This window comes from Helianthus annuus, chromosome 1 (assembly GCF_002127325.2).
Source record: "Helianthus annuus cultivar XRQ/B chromosome 1, HanXRQr2.0-SUNRISE, whole genome shotgun sequence".
Taxonomy (NCBI): domain Eukaryota; kingdom Viridiplantae; phylum Streptophyta; class Magnoliopsida; order Asterales; family Asteraceae; genus Helianthus; species Helianthus annuus.
In genome coordinates this window covers 137,643,220-137,665,831 of record NC_035433.2, presented here as the reverse complement: position 1 = coordinate 137,665,831, position 22,612 = coordinate 137,643,220, and the positions used below count along the sequence as shown (strand labels likewise).

Sequence of the window (22,612 nt, the reverse complement as noted above, 5' to 3'; positions counted from 1 at the left end):
ATAATTCTATACTACTGAAATAATAGCAATGATATTAATAATAATACTGAAATATTAATAATAATAATATTACTAACAGCTAATAAAAATAATAATAATAATAATAATAATATTAATAATAATAATAATGATAATACAGAAACTGCAAATATAAAAGAAAGAGGAAAACGGAAACGAAATCGGTACCGGGCGGATTTCAGATGGTTTTCCGGTGGTCGACAGGAAGCTCCGGCGAAGTGTTCAACGGACTCCGGTGATTTGCAGGGAGTTCCGGCGGTTTGCCGTGAAGGAGAAGGTGGTGGGTTGTGTGCGGTTTCGGTAGCCGAGGGTGAAGGGACCAAAGGTGTTGAGGTTTGGTCGGGTTTTATAAAGGATGCAGGACATCAGTTACGAATGTGGAAAGGTCTCGTTTTTCCGGTAATCTCCTCAAAAGTCGGAGAATATGTACAGTTTGGCGGTTAAACTGATTTCAGTTCGAATTTAATTAGTTGTTAAATATCATTTAATTGCCATATAGTTTGGATGTGGCATGCCCGGCCGAGTGGTAGAGACGCGTGTGTGTGAGGCGAGAGACTCGGGTTCGAACCGCACAAGGGCCGGTTCTCACCCAGGAGACCCCCTTTTTGCCATCAGTTAGTTTGACTAACTGGGTTTGCCACTAACTGAGTTTTCTAACTCAGTTAGCGCTGCCCTTTGATAAAATTAACCCAGTTAGCTGATTTAACTGGGTTTTCACTAACTGGGTTAGTTTAAACTAACCAAACTAAACAAAGTCACTAAAATTTCAATTTAATATATTTATTTATTTAATTTTAATTACTAATTTACTTATTTAAAATATTAATAAAATATTATAAAAATTGATTTAACCCAAGTTTTGATATTTTTACCGAATTAACGTATAATTTCCCGATTTTTGTACGGTTTAGGGTAATCTCTTGGCAATGATGAATTTGAGAGCTGAGATTAATATGTATTTTCACTGTTTTTACGTGTTTAACATAGTTTGACATGTTTTTAATTGTTTTGACAATACATAGTATTCAAACACAAATATGAATAAAATAATGCACTTTCATTATGATTTCAAGTCTCGAGTACAATTTGGGGATGAAACCAAATACCACAAAGGTACAAATTACAAAAATAGAAAGCACAAGTAGACTTGCCAAAAATAGAAAGATTGAAAATACGAGGTGTCACATTTTAGTCATTTAATAATACTTAACCAAAAAATGTTAATAATATTAGAAATTTGGACTTAAATGGTTAAAGAAAATGCTTATAGGGACTCAGGTCGTTAAACTTTTTGCTTTTGAACTCAAGTGGTTAAAATTCATAAAACACAGGGACTCAAAAAGTAGGGTATGGTGGGGCTTGGGTTGGGGGCATGAGTTAACACGTGGAGTTGGAGCCCCCCCCCCCCACCGGTGAGTGACGTGTCCGTGGGGTATGGCGGGGCTTGGGTTGGGGCGTGGCTTGGCAGTTTATTAAAAAAAATTCAAACACCTGCTATGAAATGGCCAACAAAGCGAATAGAAGGCCGCCACATTAGACCGCTAGCCCGCCCCACGCCCAGCTTCAAACCCAAGCACCAAAGGCCACGCCCCAACCCAAGCCCACCCGGGGTGGTGGCTTGTGCGTTTTCCCCCAACCCAAGCCCCCATACCCCATAGTCTTAGACCATGGGGTATGGTGGGGCTTGGGTTGGGGCTTGGGTTGGGCATTTGGTTACACGTGTAAAGGGAGCCCCCCCACTGCCTGGTTACGTGTCCGCGGGGTATGGCGGGGCGTGGGTTGGGCTTGGGTTGGGTGCACCGCGTGGCAGAAAAGCTTTTTAAAAAAAATACAAAAAATTATAAAAGATCACACAACATTTATAAAAAAAACCTACAACTTCATTAAAATTTTAAAAATTACATAATCCTAAAAATTACATAATTTCTAAAAATTACAAAATAAACAAACCTAGAGCGTTAAAAAAAATTTCAAAAAGGTCGATCTTGTCGAACGCCTTGTTTTCCTTGACTCGAAACTCTATGTTCGCCACCGCCACCCGGTCCTCGTGGCTTAACTCGCCACCGGGAACGGCTTCGTAGTAAGCCTTGAAACGCTCGAGCTTGGGCCGTAGCTCGCGCCATTTATGTTGGCACGCGTTGAGGTTGTGGCGGTTGTTACCGACGTTATGTCGGTAGGCCGCGAATGCTTCCGTCCAATATTTTGTTTGACCCGGTGGCCGCCCCTTCTAGCGTCGACGACGCTAGTGACGAGTGTCATTTCTTCTTCACGAGTCCAGGATGCCATAGCGGTGTTGGGTTCGTGGGATGGGGGGACCAGCGGGGTAGCGGGTTAAAGAATGGGTAGCCGGTGGGGTTTCGATTCGTGGGATGGGGGGACCAGTGGGTTGGGTTACAATATATATAGGCCTTTGGGGGACCCGGGTGGCGGTTAGAGAAGATGGAGGGATGGGGGGACCGTTTGAATTTTAAATTTCAAAATTTAAAAAACCGTCTGACGTGGCGGGTGAGCCAATGAGATTCAGCCAAGTAGCAGGGCCGGCCCCGAGAATTCGTGTACCCTGTTCGAGCTCTAAAAAACGTGCCCTTAGGCCTTAACAAAATTGGGTATTGGGCTCAGTAAAGGTCTAAACCTAATGCTAATGGGCTAATAACTAATCTAAAGTATAATAATAGTTTTGTAAGTGGGCCTATGTTGGTGTTTGTATAGGTATACCCTATGAAAAAAGAAATTTTTACATATACATATCGGGTTTTTTTCTAAAAATAGCGTGCCCTCGGAAATATCGGGCCCTGGCCGGTGGTCCTCCCCGCCCACCCCCAGGGCCACCACTGGCCAGGGCCGGCCCTGCCAAGTAGCATGGCCATACCGCCCCTGCCAAGTAGCATGGCCATACCGCCCCTGCCAAGTAGCATGGCCATACCGCCCCACGTGCGGCCTGAAAGCCAAGCCCCACCAAGCCCACTCAGGGTGATGACTTGAGCGTTTTACCTCAACCCACGCCTCAACCCAAGCCCCATACCCCACGGCCTTAGCTCCCTCTCCAGTGTCTATACCTCTTTCTAATTTGGTTTGTAATTTCTTTATCGAGAAAAAGCGGACGAAAAATTTTAGAAGAATGGATTCGTCGAAGAAACGGAAAGATTATTTTGAGAGTGATTCTACCGACGAACACGAGATAAAGGGTAAGAATTCTTCATCTTTATTTACATTGCTTTGTTGTTTTAGAACTAATATATAAGATTTTTTGTAAACATTTAGAAGACCAGGTGTTAGGGTTTTATACAATGGGAGGATTTTGCTCTTGGTTTGATTCAGGGGCAGTTTTATTAATTTAGAAGCTTCTTTTTGTTTCATTGCATTGTCATTGTTTGAATATGTACATTTAGAAGATCAGTGGTTAGTGTTTGATTTAGTGGTAGCTTGTTTGTCTATTAACTTGATGTTTTTGTTTCATTGCATTTTAGTTGTAACATCCACCGGTAAAGTCTTCCCTGTTACAGTCAAAGGGTCAGACACCATCGGCGAAATAAAACTCAAGATCCAGGCTGAGGAACATATTCCCATTCACCAGCAGGAACTCTTCTTCAAACAAAATGTTCCTAAATACACCAATAATAACCTTGCCAGCTTGCCCATTAAGGAGTCTACCCATGAATCAGCTGGTTTCATGAACATATTCATCAAGAATCTTGAAGGAAGGATCATCTACTTTTTTGAAGTCAAACCTTCAGACACCATCGGCAATGTGAAAGCCAAAATCATGTCTGGTTCTGGGCACGTGCTGATGTTCAATGATGTTGCCCTTGAAGACAACGGAACCCTTGCTGACTTCCACATCGTCACCGGATCCATACTCACATGCATTGATAAAGCAGACAGAAAGATGGAAATATTTGTGAATACCTTCACCAGAAAGACAATCTCTTTGTTAGTCACCCCTACAGACACCATCGAGAACGTGAAGTTGTCGATCTTTTATGAGGAGCGTATTCCTGTTGATGAACAGGTGTTGATCTTTAACGGAATGGCTCTTGAGGACAGCGGGACCCTTTTTGACTTCCACGTCAGTGGGAAATCGTCCCTCACACTTATGCGTAGATCAAAGGGATTGATGCAGATATTCATCAAGACCTTTAATGAACGGGTAATTACTGTGGAAGTCAACCCCTCATATACCATCGGCAGCATAAAATCCAAGATCCAGGATAAGATACATATTCCCCATGACGAGCAGGAGCTGATCTTCAATGAAGTGGTTCTGGACAACATCGACACCATTGCTGACTCTAACATCAACGAGGAATCCACACTCACACTTGTCCGTAAATCAACAGGACATATGCATATATTCATCAAGGTCAAAGACGGACAAACCATTAATATGAAACTCAAACCCTCAGACACCGTCTACAATGTGAGATCCAAGATCGCGAATCATGAAGGTGTTCCGTGCCGTCGGCTAATGCTACTCTTTAAAGGAAGGGGTATGATTGATGGCCTTACCCTTGCCGACTACCACATCCTTGAGAAGTCAACCATTGATAGTATGATAAGATTTCCGTAATTCTTCTAAAACACGTCTTGTGTAATTTGATGAATCAATGTTTTGTAAACTTGTTGCCTACAAGTATTTGAAATAGTTGGAATCACGTAGATGATCAGATCAATTTGCTTGTTTGAATTGCCAATTTGGAAACTGGGGACCTGCTTTCCCATCTTAACATCATACAACGCAGAACAAGCACTTTAAAAAACTTCATTTGTGTAGTTTGAATTCTGTAAACACTTGTATGGCTGATTCAGGCTGAGTTAGGAACATAACCCGACATTAAAGAAGTCCAAGTCACAACAATCCAATTGGTGCTGGGCACAGGCTTGTTGATAGAAGACTCCCTAAATATATAGTAACTGTGATGGTCAGTCTTATAGCATTTACATTATTAAAAGATACTAAGACTAGTATAAATGGATAGATATATATTGGCAAATGTGTTGCTCAAAACTTCTTTGAAATCATTCTAAAATTATTAACTTATAATTATAATACTTAACACTTCCCCCACCCTGACCAAAACTAAAGTTTTTTTAGTGGGTAGAACGGTAGATTTTAGTTCAATTGGTTTCAAGTTTTCCATCTGAGTAGTGGTCTACCTTTGATGATCTTAAAATGTTAAACTCAAGTTTTTTTAGTGGGTAGAACGGTAGATTTTAGTTCAATTGGTTTTAAGTTTTCCATCTGAGTAGTGGTCTACCTTTGATGATCTTAAAATGTTACTTCAGTATGGCTAAACAAATTTCAATATTGCAGCTCATTTAGTACTCTTTTCTAGAACAAGAAGAATTGATCGATGTAGCTGCTATGATTATTATTTAATATATTTTTTACAATGACGTGATTCAACACGAGCCTTTTTCTGAGCGACCCATTTTGACCCGAGCCCACTATGACCCGACCCGACCCTTTTGCCAGTCGTTATTTGAACCAACAACACCAAAGAAAACATGCCAAACCCATAGATCGATCTTGTGAAGCCACAACTTTTAGCATTATTGAGGGGAGTCATCTATCACCGCATGTGTATTGACCTCGCCTAGCATTAACGCAATTATGCCACGACCAATGCGTACAATCGATAATGCCTAGCATTCCAGGGAATCCATGTCTTTCTTCATGAATTGACCTCCATTACCGTATTCATATAAAACGTTACGATTTCCTAGGATGAGGATAAAGAAACCATGATTCTGAACAAAAATACAATTAAGTTTTTGTATATTTTTAGAACGTTGGAGAGAATTTGTAAAGAGAGCTTAGAGATTGTGTTAAAATAACAGTGTTGTAAAAATCGTGAGTTGTCGGCCGGTCACGAAGTAATTTTTCATTACTTGGTCCATTAATCGATAGTCGCCCCTAATCACCCTAGTCGGACCTAATCGGCTCTAGTCGGCCCTAGCCGGACCTAATCGGTTCATGTCGGCCAACCAAAAATCGACAATTCTGGCCACATTTCAGTCAAAACTTGTAAATTCCGGTTAAAATCTGTAAAATTTGACTAGTTTCTAACCAAACCATGTAGATTCGGGCGATTAATCTTGTATACTATAAATGGGTCATGGAGGGGTTAGAACGAGTTTACTTAAAATATTTACATGTAAAAATGTTTGTACATATATATATAACTAAAAATTACTTATAAAACTCTAAATCCGATTAATCGCTAGTCGGTACCCCACTGACCGATTAGCGCCTAGGAATTCTTACAAATTACAATCATGGAAATTAATATGTGACATGTGAATTTTTTAATACGACTTAAGAATTTTATTTTTCATTGAGCCTAATGGCTCTTTTTTTCAAATCGTGGACTTCGTGGAAAATTCCATTCAACCGGGGCGATATTCACACCTTCATGACCCTACTCTACGATCCATATCCATCAGCCTTATCTTAGCTCGCTTTCATGTGTATATCACTCTTTCTAATTTCTAAATCGAGAAAAACTGACGAAAAAGTGCAGAAGAATGGCTTCGTTAAAGAATTATATGCTTTCCCATCTCAACCTTTTTAAATCTTCTGGTTCGATTTCCAACCATTCCAAGTCTTATAAAAATGATTTAAACATGCCAACATGAATATGACTCCAATAATAAACGCGTTAAAGTGTTAAATGTAGGACACCGTTCACAAAATAAATAAAATAGTAAATTTTATTAATAACCATTCTGATTACAATACATAAAGAAGAACAGACGTAAACTGAGAGAAATTACAATACAAGAAATTTAAATTAAACTAAGAACAGATTACAAAGAAAATAAGGAATAAAACGAAAAACCAACGGTGACTGAGGCACGTGAAGATCACGCTTCCCTTAAAACAGATTTCTGGCCACCCAGGTGAACCCGTCTGTTTCCCAGGGTACAACAGCCTAAGCAGATTGTACTGCCGGGATTAGCCTAGCACCTGAAACAATACCTGAAACAAGAGTGCGTAGAGATCCAAAATTCGGAAATTCGTTAGAAGCTGTGTTTGTTGTATGAACCATACGAGTTTCAGACTCTCGTGTATCTAAAACAAAGCACCAAGCTTTGTATATAACCACCCCCTAGAATTCGAAAAGTCAGTTTCTATTGAATACCAAATTCAATAACAATAAATTCTAAGACTTAATCATTTTCAGTTAGGAACTTGAATAGTCTAGAACTTGAATAGTCTATATTGAATACAAAATTCAATAAGAATAAATTCTGAGACTTAACTATTTTTCAGTTAGGAACTTGAATAGTCTCTAGTTGACCACAAGCCAAGACACATCTAAAAAATACTAAAGGCGGCTCCAAGCGGCTCGCGGCGATGCGAGCGTGCGAAGTGCAAAGTGCGCCATCAAAGCGCTACATTGCGCCCATCGCCCTCGTCCCGGGCCCGGGTCGGGTGCTTCGCACCCTCCTGGCTACCACTGGGTGTGATTGTCATACAAGAATACATTCCCACATGTTTATGGTTCCAACACACAAAACTTAATGCACAAGATCTCTCATTCATCTTGGCTTAATTATTAAATAATCATTATATTAACAACTAATATATATTATTTATAAAATTTCCAACAATCCCCCACATGAATGGAGATCGTCCCATACACTCAAGTGTCATGATAAAATTTCAGCGGTTAAGTAATGCAGGATAGGTAGGTTTCCCTTTGAACCCTCCTTTGTGACATATACTTAGTCTCCTAGTGGTTAGTAGACGCGATGTCCTTGAACCAACCCCTTTTTACGTAGACGTTATTACACATCACACATTACTCTTCCTGGTCTGGCTAACCCCTCATAGTTGTGTCCGTTATGGTCATGGAACACCATCCTGGTTCTGCGAGAGCTCTAGGAATTGTGCCCCCAATTCCATTTGAAGCGACCCCACTTCTCTCTAACATAGGTGATTTACAAATCATTAAAAGCCATATGCTTAACCTCTCTTTATATCACTGATTTTAATTAGGAATGGACTAGGAAGTTTGTAACTCCCTTTGTATGTTGAGGTTCTCCTCCACAGTGATCCCAGTTCGTACAGTTAGGTGGTCCTATTGAGCCTAGATCATGGGATCTCCAATCTTCTAGGATAGGTTTTCCGTTGTACAAATTTACTCCAAGGGCTTTAGACCCATTCCCATCGACGACTTATGTACTACCTCTCTGCTTAAGCCTTTTGTAAGCGGATCCGCAATGTTATCCTTTGACCTCACATAGTCAATCGTGATAACTCCAGTTGAGAGTAGTTGTCGTATCGTGTTATGCCGACGTCGCATGTGCCTTGATCTGCCATTATACATTGCACTTTGAGCTTTACCAATAGCTGATTGGCAATCACAATGTATGCAAATAGCAGTCAAAGGCTTAGGCCATCTTGGAACATATTCCAAGAATTGACGCAACCATTCTGCCTCTTCTCCAGCTTTATCTAACGCGATAAACTCAGATTCCATCGTGGATCTAGCTATAAGAGTTTGTTTGGACGACTTCCAAGATATAGCCGCTCCTCCAAGGGTAAACACATAACCACTTGTAGATCTAGAATCTTTTGTATCAGATATCCAGTTGGCATCACTGAATCCTTCCACAACAGCTGGATTTTGGCCATAATGCAGTCCATAATTTCTCGTGTATCTCAAATACCTTAACAATCTTGTCATACCCTTCCAGTGATCTGAACTAGGATTACTAGTATATCTACTTAGCCTACTCACAGCATATGCTAAGTCTGGTCGAGTACATGACATGAGATACATAAGACTGCCAATGATCCTTGAGTATTCCAATTGAGCAACACTCTCGCCTCTATTTTTTGACAAATGTTGAGAGGTATCAATTGGAGTTTGAGCTACACTCGTGTCCCCAGGATTGAACTTCTCAAGAATCTTATCCACATAATGAGATTGACTTAGCACCAAACCAGTTTGGGTTCTAATGATCTTTACTCCAAGAATCACATCAGCTAGACCCATATCTTTCATGTCAAATCTCGCTTTCAACATGTCTTTAGTAGATCTGATCATCTTATCATCACTCCCAATGATAAGCATATCATCTACATAAAGGCATAAAATCACATAACCCTTAGAAGTGTCTTTCACATAGACACATTTGTCGCATTCATTTATTTTGAAACCACTGTTAAGCATAACTTGGTCAAATTTTTGATGCCATTGTTTTGGAGCTTGCTTCAAGCCATATAATGACTTGACGAGTTTACACACTTTGCCCTCTTGGCCAGGAGCAGAAAAACCCTCTGGTTGCTCCATGTAAATCTCTTCCTCTAATTCCCCATTGAGAAATGCAGTTTTTACATCCATTTGATGTATTTCCAAATTTCTCAAAGCTGCAATTGCAAGCACAAATCTAATTGAGGTTATTCTGGTCACAGGCGAGTATGTGTCAAAATAGTCAAGACCTTCCTTTTGTCTAAACCCTTTGATCACAAGCCTTGCCTTGTACTTGTCGACAGAGCCATCAGCTTTCATCTTTTTCTTGAATATCCATCGATATCCAAGTGACTTGCACCCTGGTGGAAGATCTACTAGCTCCCAAGTATGATTCTGCAAGATAGAATCAATTTCACTCTTGATGGCTTCTTTCCATTGAGGTCCATCTGAAGAGGTAACTGCTTCTCGATAGGTTTGAGGCTCACTCTCAACCATGAATGTAAGAAAGTCAGGCCCGAAGGATTTCTCAGTCCTTTGCCTTTTACTTCTTCTTGGCTCACCCTCTTCAACCTCTAATTGTTCTTGAGTTTCCTCTCGAACAGTCTCATCAACCATTGTTGATGAACTTGCATGATTGGTTGTTGAAGAACTCGCACGAGTTTGTACTAACATTGGAAACTCTTCTTCAAAGTATGTCACATTTCCTGGCCTTGTCTCTATGATAGAGTTCTTGTGCACATCAGGATTCTTGGATTCATATACAAGAAAACGATGTGAGGTACCATTGTTGGCATATCCAATGAAAATACAATCAACAGTTTTTGGCCCTATTCTAAGTGCCTTGGGGGGTGTAACAATCACCTTAGCCAGGCACCCCCACACTTTCAAGTATTTATAGGATGATTTCTGTCCCCACCACAACTCATGAGGTGTTATGTCCTTATTCTTGAAAGGTATTTTATTTAACAAAAAATTAGCCGACAAAATGGCCTCCCCCCACATGTCCTGGCTCATCCCAGAACTTATCAACATGGCATTCATCATTTCTTTTAGTGTACGATTCTTTCGCTCCGCGATGCCATTTGATTGGGGTGTATAAGGAGGGGTACATTCGTGTATTATGCCACTTTTTGCACATAATTCCCCAAATGGTGAAACATATTCACCTCCTCTATCACTTCTCACACGTTTTATTTTCTTGTTGAGTTGATTCTCAACTTCAGCTTTATACAAGATAAACTTGTCAATTGCTTCATCCTTACTCTTAAGTAAGTAAACATAACAATATCTTGTATTGTCATCGATAAAGGTAATAAAATATTTATTACCACCTCTGGTGGGAATTGATTTTAAGTCACACACATCAGTGTGAATCAGATCAAGGGGTTCAGTTATTCTTTCAACTGATTTGAAGGATGATCTTGTTTGTTTGGCTTCAACACAAGTTTTACATTTTGTTTTAGAGTCAATAGCAAAGGTTGGTATGTAATCTAATTTAATTAAACGACGCATCGAATTAAAATTTACATGACCAAGACGTCCATGCCAAACATTAGGAGACTCAACCAAGTAAGCAGAAGTACTAGCACTTTTATTCATGTTTTTCTTAACAGCCATTACATTTAGTTTAAACATGCCATTTTGGGCATAGCCCTTACCAACAAACATACCCCGCTTAGTCAAAACAAACTTATCACTCTCAAAAACCAAACGAAAACCATGCTTATTAAGCATCCAACCCGACACAAGACTCTTGCGCAGGTCTGGAACATAAAGCACATTCTTCAAAGTGAGCTCTTTCCCAGAAGTCCACTTCAAGATCACATCACCTTCTCCCTTGATATCAGCTGTAGCAGCATTTCCCATGTACAACTTTTCACCTGCCACCTCTTTAAACGTATTAAAGAGGGTCCTGTCTGGGCATACATGGCGGGTTGCCCCAGTATCAACCCACCACCCTTTTGGCTCGTTACCCACCAAATTTACCTCCTCCGCCATGGCAGTGAGGTCTGAAATCATGGCCACTAATGGCATACCATCATCATCAACCATAAGAGCCGCGTCACGTTTAGGCTCTTTGCATTGGTCAGCACGGTGACCAGTTTGACCACAGTTGTAACACTTCCCTTTAAAGGGACCAGCCTTCTTCTTCACACCACCTTTCTTTGGCCCAAGGTCAACACCTTTGTTCTTCCCTTTTCCATTGAACTTGTGGCCTTTGTTACCCTTGTGACCCCTTGAGGATTGACCATGTTCCACAAGGTTTGCTTTTGCAGAAGCTTCAACTTGACCTCCTTTGTGTGCTATTCTGTTGTCTTCTTCAATACGAAGACGAACCACAAGGTCTTCGATAGTCATTTCCTTTCGCTTATGCTTAAGGTAATTTTTGAAGTCCACCCAACTAGGAGGCAATTTTTCAACAATTGCTGCCACTTGGAATGTTTCACTCAGATTCATCCCTTCTGACAGAATATCACTAAGAATAATCTGCAGTTCTTGGACTTGACTCATCACTGTTTTTGAATCAATCATTTTATAGTCCAAAAACCTAGCCACAACATACTTTTTAGTACCCGCATCCTCAGTCTTGTATTTCCGTTCCAATGACTCCCATAACTCTTTGGCAGTTGGAACCTTGAGATACACGTTATACAAGGCGTCTGATAGGCCATTCAACACATAGTTGCGGCATAGGTACTCAGAGTGTTTCCAAGCATCAACAGCATTCACAGATTGGACATCAGATGTCCCTTCTGCGAGAACAGGAGGAGACTCTGTCAAAAACCTCGCAAGGTTTAGAGTGGTCAGATAGAACAACATCTTTTGTTGCCATCTCTTAAAATTCAAACCAGTAAACTTCTCTGGTTTTTCAGCATGGTTAGCAACTGCTTGAGCCGCTTGGGTACCAACTAATGGTCCCATGGTAGTGGATGTGGATCCAACGGTGGTTGATGTGGTTGCTGCGACAGTAGCCATTTCTGAAACAAGATTGAAATTCAGTCAGTTTAAGGCAGAAACAAATTGGTTTACAGAAAACCAAAACCAACTACAAAAGTTTGATAATAAATAAAAACAAACAGTTTATAAAATTTTTAAAACCAAAACAGTGAACGGGTTTAAAAATCTGTTTTAAGCTTGTAGGACACCGTTCACAAAATAAATAAAATAGTAAATTTTATTAATAACCATTCTGATTACAATACATAAAGAAGAACAGACGTAAACTGAGAGAAATTACAATACAAGAAATTTAAATTAAACTAAGAACAGATTACAAAGAAAATAAGGAATAAAACGAAAAACCAACGGTGACTGAGGCACGTGAAGATCACGCTTCCCTTAAAACAGATTTCTGGCCACCCAGGTGAACCCGTCTGTTTCCCAGGGTACAACAGCCTAAGCAGATTGTACTGCCGGGATTAGCCTAGCACCTGAAACAATACCTGAAACAAGAGTGCGTAGAGATCCAAAATTCGGAAGTTCGTTAGAAGCTGTGTTTGTTGTATGAACCATACGAGTTTCAGACTCTCGTGTATCTAAAACAAAGCACCAAGCTTTGTATATAACCACCCCCTAGAATTCGAAAAGTCAGTTTCTATTGAATACCAAATTCAATAACAATAAATTCTAAGACTTAATCATTTTCAGTTAGGAACTTGAATAGTCTAGAACTTGAATAGTCTATATTGAATACAAAATTCAATAAGAATAAATTCTGAGACTTAACTATTTTTCAGTTAGGAACTTGAATAGTCTCTAGTTGACCACAAGCCAAGACACATCTAAAAAATACTAAAGGCGGCTCCAAGCGGCTCGCGGCGATGCGAGCGTGCGAAGTGCAAAGTGCGCCATCAAAGCGCTACATTGCGCCCATCGCCCTCGTCCCGGTCCCGGTCCCGAGCCCGTGCCCGGGCCCGGGCCCGGGTCGGGTGCTTCGCACCCTCCTGGCTACCACTGGGTGTGAGTTGTCATACAAGAATACATTCCCACATGTTTATGGTTCCAACACACAAAACTTAATGCACAAGATCTCTCATTCATCTTGGCTTAATTATTAAATAATCATTATATTAACAACTAATATATATTATTTATAAAATTTCCAACATTAAACAAATAAATAGAAACAATATACATGATATTTTTAACGAGAATGCTATACGTAACAATATAAAATTTGATAATTTTTATTTTTGTGAATATTTTGTGCCGCGTATAGAGTTTAGCCTAGTAAATAATCGAATATAATTACAAAATTAACCAGAAATATGTTGTAGTTTGGTTACATGGAAAAAAACGAAATTAAATTACTCTTACCAAATTCCAAAGGGTGCAACTTTATAACGTAATTAAGCATAAAGCTTTTGAACTTCTGTATCTCTTTTTCTACCACTATATATTAAGCATAATCCTTTGAACTCTCACTCTTTCTTAAAGCAACACCCTCGTCATTTTGGCTCAGAGGAAGACCAATGGCTACGTTGAGGAAACCTAACGGCGAGGGAGACGACTGGTCTGGTAACCGGAAGAAAAAAAACCCCAGTGTCGACGCCGACGATTATTTTGAAGCTGTGGATAACGACGAAGGCAACATAAAGGGTAATGATTTTTCTAATCATTCCCATTGTTTTAATATTTGCAACATTTTGGCTTTCGTCGTATCACTATTAGCCTTGTCTACATTTTGGTTAACTTGAATCGTTGTGTGTGTTCATTGTATGTTAGTGATGACCACCACTGGTAAGATCATCTCTCTTAAGGTCAAAGGCTCAGACAGCATTGCCCACATTAAACACGAGATAGAGGCCGAGGAGGGTATTCCGTGCCGCCAGCAGGAACTGATCTTCGACGGAATGATTCTTCAGGACACCGATATCATTGGGAACTTGGGCATCAAGATGGAGTCCACTACCCTCAAACTTATGCGTAACTCAAGGGGATCCATGAATATATTCGTCAAGACCACCGGCTCCTGTCCTAGGACTTTGTCTATTGAAGTCAAACCCTCAGACACTATCGCCAAAGTGAAGGCCAAGATGGTTGATGATAGTGTTGGGGAAGTGCTCATCTTTAATGACATTGTCCTCGACGATAATGACACGCTTGCTGAGTTTAACGTTATTAACGGATCCACCCTCACAAGCATTGACAAATCTGTGGACTTGTGCTATATGGAAATATTTGTGAATATTTACACTGGAAAGACCATCAGTTTGTTAGTCAACCCCACATGCACCATCGAGCTAGTGAAATCGATGATCCAATCGAAGGAAGGTATTTATTTTGGCGAACAGGTGCTGATCTTCAACAAAGTGGCTCTTGGGGACCATGGGACCCTTTTCGACTTCCACATCAACAGGAAATCAACCCTCACGCTTATGCGTAGATCAGAGGGATATTCCGAATCCTTGCAGGTATTTATCAAGATGCTCACTGGAGAGATCTTTACTCATACAGTCAATTCGTTAGACACTGTCGGTAGCGTAAAAGCAAAAATTCAGGATAAGGTGCATATTCGCCATCACGAGCAGGAGTTGATCTTCAACGAGATGGTTCTCTGCGACATTGTTACTCTTGCTAGTTATAACATCAACAATGAATCCACACTCACAGTTATGCGTGTATCACCGGGATTCATGCGTCTATTCATCAAGACCCTCACTGGAAAGACAATTACTCTGGAAGTTGAATCCTCTGACACCATCCTAGATGTGAAATTCAAGATCCAAAATCTGGAAGGTTTTCCCCCTGACAAGCAGAGACTGGCATTTAGCGGAAAGCAACTAGATCAGGATAGCCGTACCCTTGCCGAATACGACGTCCACAATGAATCAACAATGGTTCTTTCTTTAAGATTAACGCTCTGTTCCTGTTCCCGAGTTAACTTAACGTGAGAAAAGAAAAGAAAATAAAAGTGAGAAAGGAAAGGATGAGAAAGGAAAAAAAGATGTCTCTCCCCCCCCCCATTTCCTTCCAAATCGGAAGGATAAAAATATTAAAGAATTTAGCCTAATTTTTCTTTTATTTCCTTTTCTTTCCTTCCTTAAATGAAACTCGGGAACACGACATGTTTTATTTTCCTTCCGTAAATGAAACTCTGGAACACAATATATTTTTAATTTCTTTTTGTTTGTTTTCCTTTCCTTTTATTAGTAAACTCTGGAACACAGTGTAAGGGGAGGGGTGATGAAGGTTTTAGATTAGAGCAGCCTAGCTTATGATCCATTACTATGGTAAAATATGATGTCTTGTCTCTTTTGATGTAGCGTTGGCTTGTGTCGTTTGATGTAGCTCTTTTTTGTAACTTATTGTCCACAAGTAAATTTATGTAGGGTAATAACACATGGAAAAAACTTATTTTCACATGGTCAATACGGGCCCTATAAAGTTCTACGGCTCGTATAGAATTAAATAAACTGACAAAAGCATGGAATCATAAAATAAAAACTCAATATTTTTTACCTAAAAAAGTGAAACCCTAAAATAAAGTGTAAAATCGATTTTTTTTTTAAACCTGAACTTCTTATATCATTCCATACGAAAAAGGGCAATTACAAAGCAATGGCAGGTAGTCGGGCAACAAGTTGTGCCGCCACCCCCTTTTGAATAGAAAAACCAATTCTACTAAATACAAATTTTGAAACCTTTAGCGACGAAGAATTACTATTAACGACTTTTTGAACCCGATTCAAAAGTCGCACAGCGTCAGGAGCGAGACCACCAAAGGTATCAAACGCAAACGGGACAAACAAATGTTGATTCTCCAGGCAGGCTTTCTCATGTTTTGCCACTTTGCTCGCCTCTGCCTTGAGCACCGCTTGCCCGACGACAAAGCCCTTGTCCTTGAGCCCGGCAAGGGGGGAGACTCCAGTTAGATCTACACAAGCGTGTTTCCCCCCTTCCCATCCAAACACAAGGATGTCCGCCGGGCGTAAAGTGGACCTCCCCTCTAAGGGGTCAGTCAGGAAATTTACTGGAGCCTCATTTTTGGCAGAGATCCCGGCCCGCTTAAGAACATCACATAACACATCTCTCACCCAATCATGCCGATATTTAAACCCTGGTAGCTCTATACAGTGGATCGTGTGCTCGCCGAAAGAATCCAAACACGCTTTGCGGCATACCGGACATGGCTCGTCAACTGAGAACGAAGGAATCATCAGTCGGTATCTAAGGATAGCACGGTATTCGACAGCCGACATGTGTTGTCCCAAGCCTTCAATAGGTGCGACAGACAGGAAATCCTGAGCATGTGGGGCACGTAGACATTCAAACACAGCTCTTTGCCGAGGGGATAAAACAAACTTCTCTTCAAACCTCTTGACAATTTCGCCATATAAGGCATTCGCCAGAATTTTCTGGGATTTAGGAGGGGCGGTGTCTTTAATGTAGAAACCGCCAATATCAAGGTCGGGAAGAGAACTATGCAAAAGGTCCAACGCACTCCTGTAATCAGAGTCTAAAACATCCCCACCACATTCTCGGAGTATGTGGTCTTGTAAACCCCAAGATTGGGCCCTTGAAGCCACGAAAGCATATGAAGAGGCATCCTCGGCCGTACAAATCCCTAAGCCTCCGAACCGGGTCGGGAGAGAAGCAAACCTCCACTGGAGATCTCCAAAAAAGGCACCCCCACAAACAACAATATCCTCTAATGCTCCCCAGAGGCCTTCATCAAAAACAGAGACAGCTCCCCCGACCAAAGAAGGTTGGCACGTTCGAAGACCAAACAGTAATTTAGCAACACCCATCCAAGAACGAAGCAAGAGGAGCTCGCTCTGAGGGTCCCGTAGGCGTCTAAGGCACCTCATCAGCTCAACTGCACAGTTCGCTCTTTTAAGAGCCATACTACTGATAAACTCTGCATCACAATTTCCAAATCGATCAAAATTTCCAAACAGATGGAACCATTTTAACCAGATCTGCTCAAATTTCAAATTAAATCCGTTATATTCACAAATCGGAAGCTCTAATTCCACACAAAATCAACAGTTATTGAGTACAAATTAACGGCTAAAAGATATTAAATATGAACAAATGAGAGGATTAAAAGATAAAATACTGTGAGAAGTATGAGGGAGACGATTACCATTGTATGGTGCAAAGATCTGATCTGTAAACCTTCGGAGCGATTGAGAGAATTTAAGAAGATGTGTGTGGGTTTTGATCTGCAAATCTGTGGTTTTTTTTTTTTTTTTTTTTTTTGTGAGAATGAGAGGGAAATAGATGAGGGGTTAGGGGAATGAGCGGGAGTATGAAATGATGTTTTTGTTTCATTGCATTTTAGTTGTAACATCCACCGGTAAAGTCTTCCCTGTTACAGTCAAAGGGTCAGACTGTTGGTTACAGGCCCCTGATTAGGGGGAGGGAGTTGTCACTAGTGATAGAATTCTATTACTCACAAGCACCAATCAGGTTCCGCCATGTCATGAACCATTTTTCCATCACTCACAACTTTTTTTAGTGGGGGTGGTCATCACTCACCACCACACCTAACAATTTTCCCCCAACCAACAATTACCCTCACAATTAAACACCATCATGCGTTAAAAAAAATAACGAAATCGTGTTTTCGTTATATAATAACGTGTCGAAATTATGCCGGCGGTGGTAAAACAAGAGTATCACGCGTTAAAAATATGCCATCACGCGTCGAACAAACTCCGCCCCGCCTGGCCTTACACACACAAAACTCACTCTTTCTTTTGGTTTCCAAAACCATGACCACTTCGTCGTTGCAGGCCATAACCGATTTTAGTGGTAAGTTGTAGGGTGAAACCGATTTGAGTGGGACTCTTTTGGTTGCAACTAATTTAAAGATTTCAATCTCTGTTCGATTGAATAAAATATAAAAAGATAATTTGATTAAGTATTCAATTGAAATGTAGGGGTCGTTCTTTTTTGTGATTTTAAAAAAGAAAAAGTAAACACAATATAAAATAAAGGAAAAACACCACATTGGTAAATAGTTTTTTCCACCAAAATGTTAAATAGTTTTTTCACCAACACTAATTTAGGAAAAAAAAACTCGTGAAATCATAGCAATAAACGTGGGCAAATTCAACCTCGTAAAAAGGATGCAACCAGCCAACCAAATGGAAAAGCACGGACACACGCCATATGACATAAAGGTTCCTTATCTGATTTACCAAAAAACATGACCCAAAATAAGTGATAAGCCCAACCCGTCAACATAAGTACTGATATGGATGTATGTGTAATCCCGAGTCATCAAACTGACTTTTGATAGCATTAAAAATATGGGGACTTAAGGCATGCATTAGAAAATATGGAGTCCTAATCATTACTCTCATTTTTCATGTATATATCGAGCAAGCAAGATCCTGCATGGTCCATGGAAGAAGTTTTTTAAGTGGATATCACCATGACAACATCCACACGAAAGTTAGAACCAATATCAAAGAACAGGCTCGACTGAAACCAACCAATGTCGTGTGGTCCTTTGTCTCAACATTTATAAGTCAAGGATTTGGTCCAAACAATAAACGAGTTAAGCATGCCAACCTAAATACTACACGTTTAAATAAATTAATTACTTAAACCAAATAAAAATTAAACAACTTATTTAAAACAATATTTCAGGTAACGTCAGGAAATTAACTCTTAAAAAAAAACCTTTAATAAAAATAAATACCCATACAAAATTATAGGTAATGTAAGAAATTAACTATTAAGTGTGAGAGAAGTGCTCCCCTTATGAGATGATGTAAACTAGATATCCTCTCTAACATTTATTGACATGTCAATTCTCCTCTCTAACAACTATGATTGATTGAAAGAGAAGGGGTCCACTAGATATCCCCTCTTTCTTCTCTTCCCTCAAGAGGTGAGTAGTCACCGAATATATGGTCACCGTGCGGCAACTTTGCCGACGGCGACGGCATTGCAGATCGGCAAACAAGGTCACCGAACAGTTTGCCACACCCACCCCTCTTACCCTTAAGAAAAACATTCAACAAAAATAAATACACCATTGAAAAGGTAATGTAAGAAAATTAATACAATCTTAAAGGAGAAAGTCGGTGGTTTTTACACCACCAACACTAACTTTCAAACATTGTCACAGCTACCCTTTTATTTTAAATTTTCACAACCATATCCTAATCTTTCAAAGTTTGTCATAACCACCCCTCTACTTTACTTTTTCATCATCACCCCCTCAGCTTTTACACACTTACGTCACCACACCATTACTTTTACATTTCCATCACCACCCCCTCATCTTTTACATATTTCCGCCACCATCACTCTACTTTTACACTTTGCCTTTTTTACCCATCCCCTAACGCTTTTCCGCCACCCTCTTTCAACTTTTACACATTTCTGTCACCACCCATCTACTTTTATATTTTCCATTTTTACCCTATTACTTCTATTTTCCCTAAAGTTTTAAACTTTGCATTTTTACCCCTTGCACTATTACTTCATTTTTACACCCGTTCAACATTAAAATATTGCAATTGTAACCCATAGACTACTACTCCTCCTTTTGCAAATGTCAATACATTGTGTTTTACACTATTTTGTAATTGTCTTTTACATATTGTATTTTACATTTTTTTTGTAATTCTCTTTTACGCATTGTGTTTTACACTATTTTTGTAATTGGATTTTACACGTCGCGTTTTACGAATTATTTGTTGTCTTACTATACGTTTCCACCCGCCGCGTGCCGCCACAACACACAACGGAAAAAATACCAGTTAACTCTTAATAAAAACTTTCAAAAAAAAAATACCCCATTGAAAAAAAAATTAAACCTCCCGCAACAAAAATCACCAGAAAACCAATTCAAAACCCCCCTCTCTCTCTCTCTCTCTCTCAAAACTTACCAGAAAACGACCAAAAATAATGTCTGACGGTTCTTCGTTGAAGAAACCAACGGAGATAATAGGCCTGGTAACCGACGGAGGAAAAACCCCATTGACGATTATTCTGAAGCCGAGGAGGGCGACGATGGCAAGCTGATAAAGGGTAAGCATTCTTCTCATCACTTAAACATTTGCTATGTTTTATTAGATATGTTATTCATTGCCTTTGTTTGCATATTTGTTATTCATTACATCACTATTGTTTCGATCTATGTTGATGGTTTGATTTAGTGGCTATTTACTTCAATCTTTGTGGGTGTTTTATTGTATTTTAGTGATGACCATCACCGGTAAGACCATCTCTCTTCAAGTTAAAGAACTAGACACCATTCGCACCATTAAACTCCAGACTGAGGCTAAGGAAGGTATTCCGTGTCGCCAGCAGGAACTCATCTTAAATGAAATGCTTCTTCAGGACACCGTCACCATTGGAGACTTGCGCATAGAGAAGGGATCTACCCTCAAACTTCTGCGCAACTCAAAGATGAGTATATTTGTGCAGACTCCTGGCCCCTACCATTTGATTTTTCCGCTTGAAGTCAAACTCTCAGATACCATTGGCAACGTGAAAGCAAAGCTGCTTAGTCAATACGGTTATGGGAATGTGCTGATCTTCAATGAAATGGTCCTTGACGAAGATAATGACACGCTTGCTGACTTCAACATTACCAACGGATCCACCCTCACATGCATTGGTAAATCTGTGAAATTGATGGAAATATTTGTGAATTCTTGCACAGGAAAGACCTTCTTTCTTTTGTCTACCCCACAGACACCATCATGAAAGTAAAATCGAAGATCGAGCGTATGGAAGGTATTCCTGTTGACGAGCAGGTGTTGATCTTCAACAAAGTGGTTCTTGAGGACAGCGGGACCGTTCTCAACCTCCAGATCAAGGAGAAATCAACCCTCACGCTTTTGCAAAGATCAAGGGGATTCATGAAGATATTCATCAAGACCCTCACCAGAGATTAAACCATTACTCTGGAAGTCAAACCCTCATACACCATCCACGACATAAAAGCCAAGATCCAGGATGAGGTGCATATTCCCCCCGATGATCAGGAGTTGATCTTCAACAAGATGGTTCTCCACAACACTGATACCCTTGCTAGCTATAGCATCAACAATAAATCCACACTTACAGTTATGCGTATATCATGGGGATTCATGCGCATATTTATCAAAACCCTCTCTGGAAAGACCATTACTCTGGAAGTCAAACTCTTTGACACCATCCAGAATGTGAAATCAGCGATCTATAATATCGAAGGTATTCCCTACTGCCAGCAGAGACTGATTTATGGCAAAAAGCAACTGGAGGATAGCCATACCCTTGCCGACTATAACGTCCACCGTGAATCAACAGTTCATCTTGTTGTAAGATCATCGGGAGCGATTATGAAGGCGACAAATAAGAGCAGCTTAATTTAATTAAGATCTATTACTATGGTTAAAGATGATGCCTTGTTAGTTTTGATGTAGCTATGTTTTGTAAACTTGTTTTCTACAAGTATTTGAAGTAGTTGCAAACCTTCACTTTTGACTGATTTAAACACCACAAAAGATAAAATGTTAGATCCATATAACCGGTAAGAACTAAAAGTTAAAATGGTTGGTTTAATAATGCTTTGATTGTATGTATATAAACATTAATTAAATATGATGTAATTATAATGACAATACTAAGTTGTGATTGACAAGAAACATTTAACACGGCTGTTTAACCCGAACACGACACATTTAACAATTAAATTTGTCGGTACTCCAACACTAGCACATACATGTTTAATAAGTAGTTAGCCCGACACAATTAAATATAGCCACTTCAATAACACCAAGACAAGACACATTTAACAAGATAATTGACACCATGTGTAGAACTAAAACATAATAATGAGAAAGGTCACATAAACTCAAGACAGTAATTAAAAAAACTCATTTAGCTCAATACCCTTCTCAAGCATTGTACTAAACAACCCAGATGAACCTGTATTGTGAGTTTCCAATGCTTGTGACATCCTCAAATCAATATATCAAGACGTACCCATGAGTCCATGGACATGCTTTCCCACCTTAACATCATACAATGCAGAACAGGAGTGTAAAACAACTTCATTTGTGTAATTTGTGGGATACTATCCATTTCCCAACATGGCTGATTCAGCCTGTGATCAGGAACATAACCCGACATTAAAGAAGTCCAAGTCGCAACATTCTTTGCTGGACAATGTGGCAACAGTCGAGGAAAGGTCCGCTCTTTCTTCTTGCTCAAAATGTCACTTCAAGGACTAGAGGAAATCCTTTGACATTCTGGAAAGCTCATTTGAGCTATCAGTGATTCAAGGTTACAGACATCCTGAATTACTTCTTTATCTTTTACTTGATATACATGAGTATATAGCCTTCTTTCAGCTATTAAAAATATGTACTGGCTGGATGGATGGATGGACGGACAGACAATAATACCAGGTGTTAGTAATTGATCATTCATAAAAA

The 22,612-nt window shown here is 39.8% G+C and overlaps 4 protein-coding genes and 1 pseudogene across 4 annotated transcripts; all 5 read left to right on the top strand.

Moving 5' to 3' along the window:
* The first annotated feature begins 3,136 nt into the window (after positions 1-3,136).
* On the top strand, positions 3,137-4,585 carry LOC110932464 (polyubiquitin-B). Its single transcript, XM_022175798.1, has 2 exons — positions 3,137-3,203; positions 3,486-4,585. The coding sequence occupies exons 1-2, from the start codon at positions 3,137-3,139 to the stop codon at positions 4,583-4,585; spliced, it is 1,167 nt and encodes a 388-aa protein (XP_022031490.1).
* Positions 4,586-13,693: 9,108 nt separating this feature from the next.
* On the top strand, positions 13,694-14,522 carry LOC110932450 (polyubiquitin-D-like). Its single transcript, XM_022175783.1, has 3 exons — positions 13,694-13,820; positions 13,947-14,436; positions 14,516-14,522. The coding sequence occupies exons 1-3, from the start codon at positions 13,694-13,696 to the stop codon at positions 14,520-14,522; spliced, it is 624 nt and encodes a 207-aa protein (XP_022031475.1).
* Positions 14,523-14,556: 34 nt separating this feature from the next.
* On the top strand, positions 14,557-15,115 carry LOC110932444 (polyubiquitin). The gene has a single exon (XM_022175777.1). It carries the CDS (start codon positions 14,600-14,602, stop codon positions 15,113-15,115), a length of 516 nt encoding a protein of 171 aa, XP_022031469.1. The 5' UTR covers positions 14,557-14,599.
* A 5,275-nt stretch (positions 15,116-20,390) lies between these two features.
* Positions 20,391-20,897, top strand: LOC110932441 (polyubiquitin 11). Its single transcript, XM_022175775.1, has one exon. It carries the CDS (start codon positions 20,391-20,393, stop codon positions 20,895-20,897), a length of 507 nt encoding a protein of 168 aa, XP_022031467.1.
* Positions 20,898-21,010: 113 nt separating this feature from the next.
* On the top strand, positions 21,011-21,547 carry LOC110932433 (annotated as a pseudogene).
* Positions 21,548-22,612: the final 1,065 nt, after the last annotated feature.

What these genes read in the sequence shown, in the direction of transcription:
- LOC110932464 (XM_022175798.1), top strand. Translation starts at nt 3,137, where the DNA reads ATGGATTCGTCGAAGAAACGGAAAGATTATTTTGAGAGTGATTCTACC. An exon ending in CGACGAACACGAGATAAAGG is followed by an intron (nt 3,204 to 3,485) that starts GTAAGAATTCTT and finishes ATTGCATTTTAG; the next exon opens with TTGTAACATCCACCGGTAAA.
- LOC110932450 (XM_022175783.1), top strand. Translation starts at nt 13,694, where the DNA reads ATGGCTACGTTGAGGAAACCTAACGGCGAGGGAGACGACTGGTCTGGT. An exon ending in CGACGAAGGCAACATAAAGG is followed by an intron (nt 13,821 to 13,946) that starts GTAATGATTTTT and finishes ATTGTATGTTAG; the next exon opens with TGATGACCACCACTGGTAAG.
- LOC110932444 (XM_022175777.1), top strand. Translation starts at nt 14,600, where the DNA reads ATGCGTAGATCAGAGGGATATTCCGAATCCTTGCAGGTATTTATCAAG.
- LOC110932441 (XM_022175775.1), top strand. Translation starts at nt 20,391, where the DNA reads ATGACCATCACCGGTAAGACCATCTCTCTTCAAGTTAAAGAACTAGAC.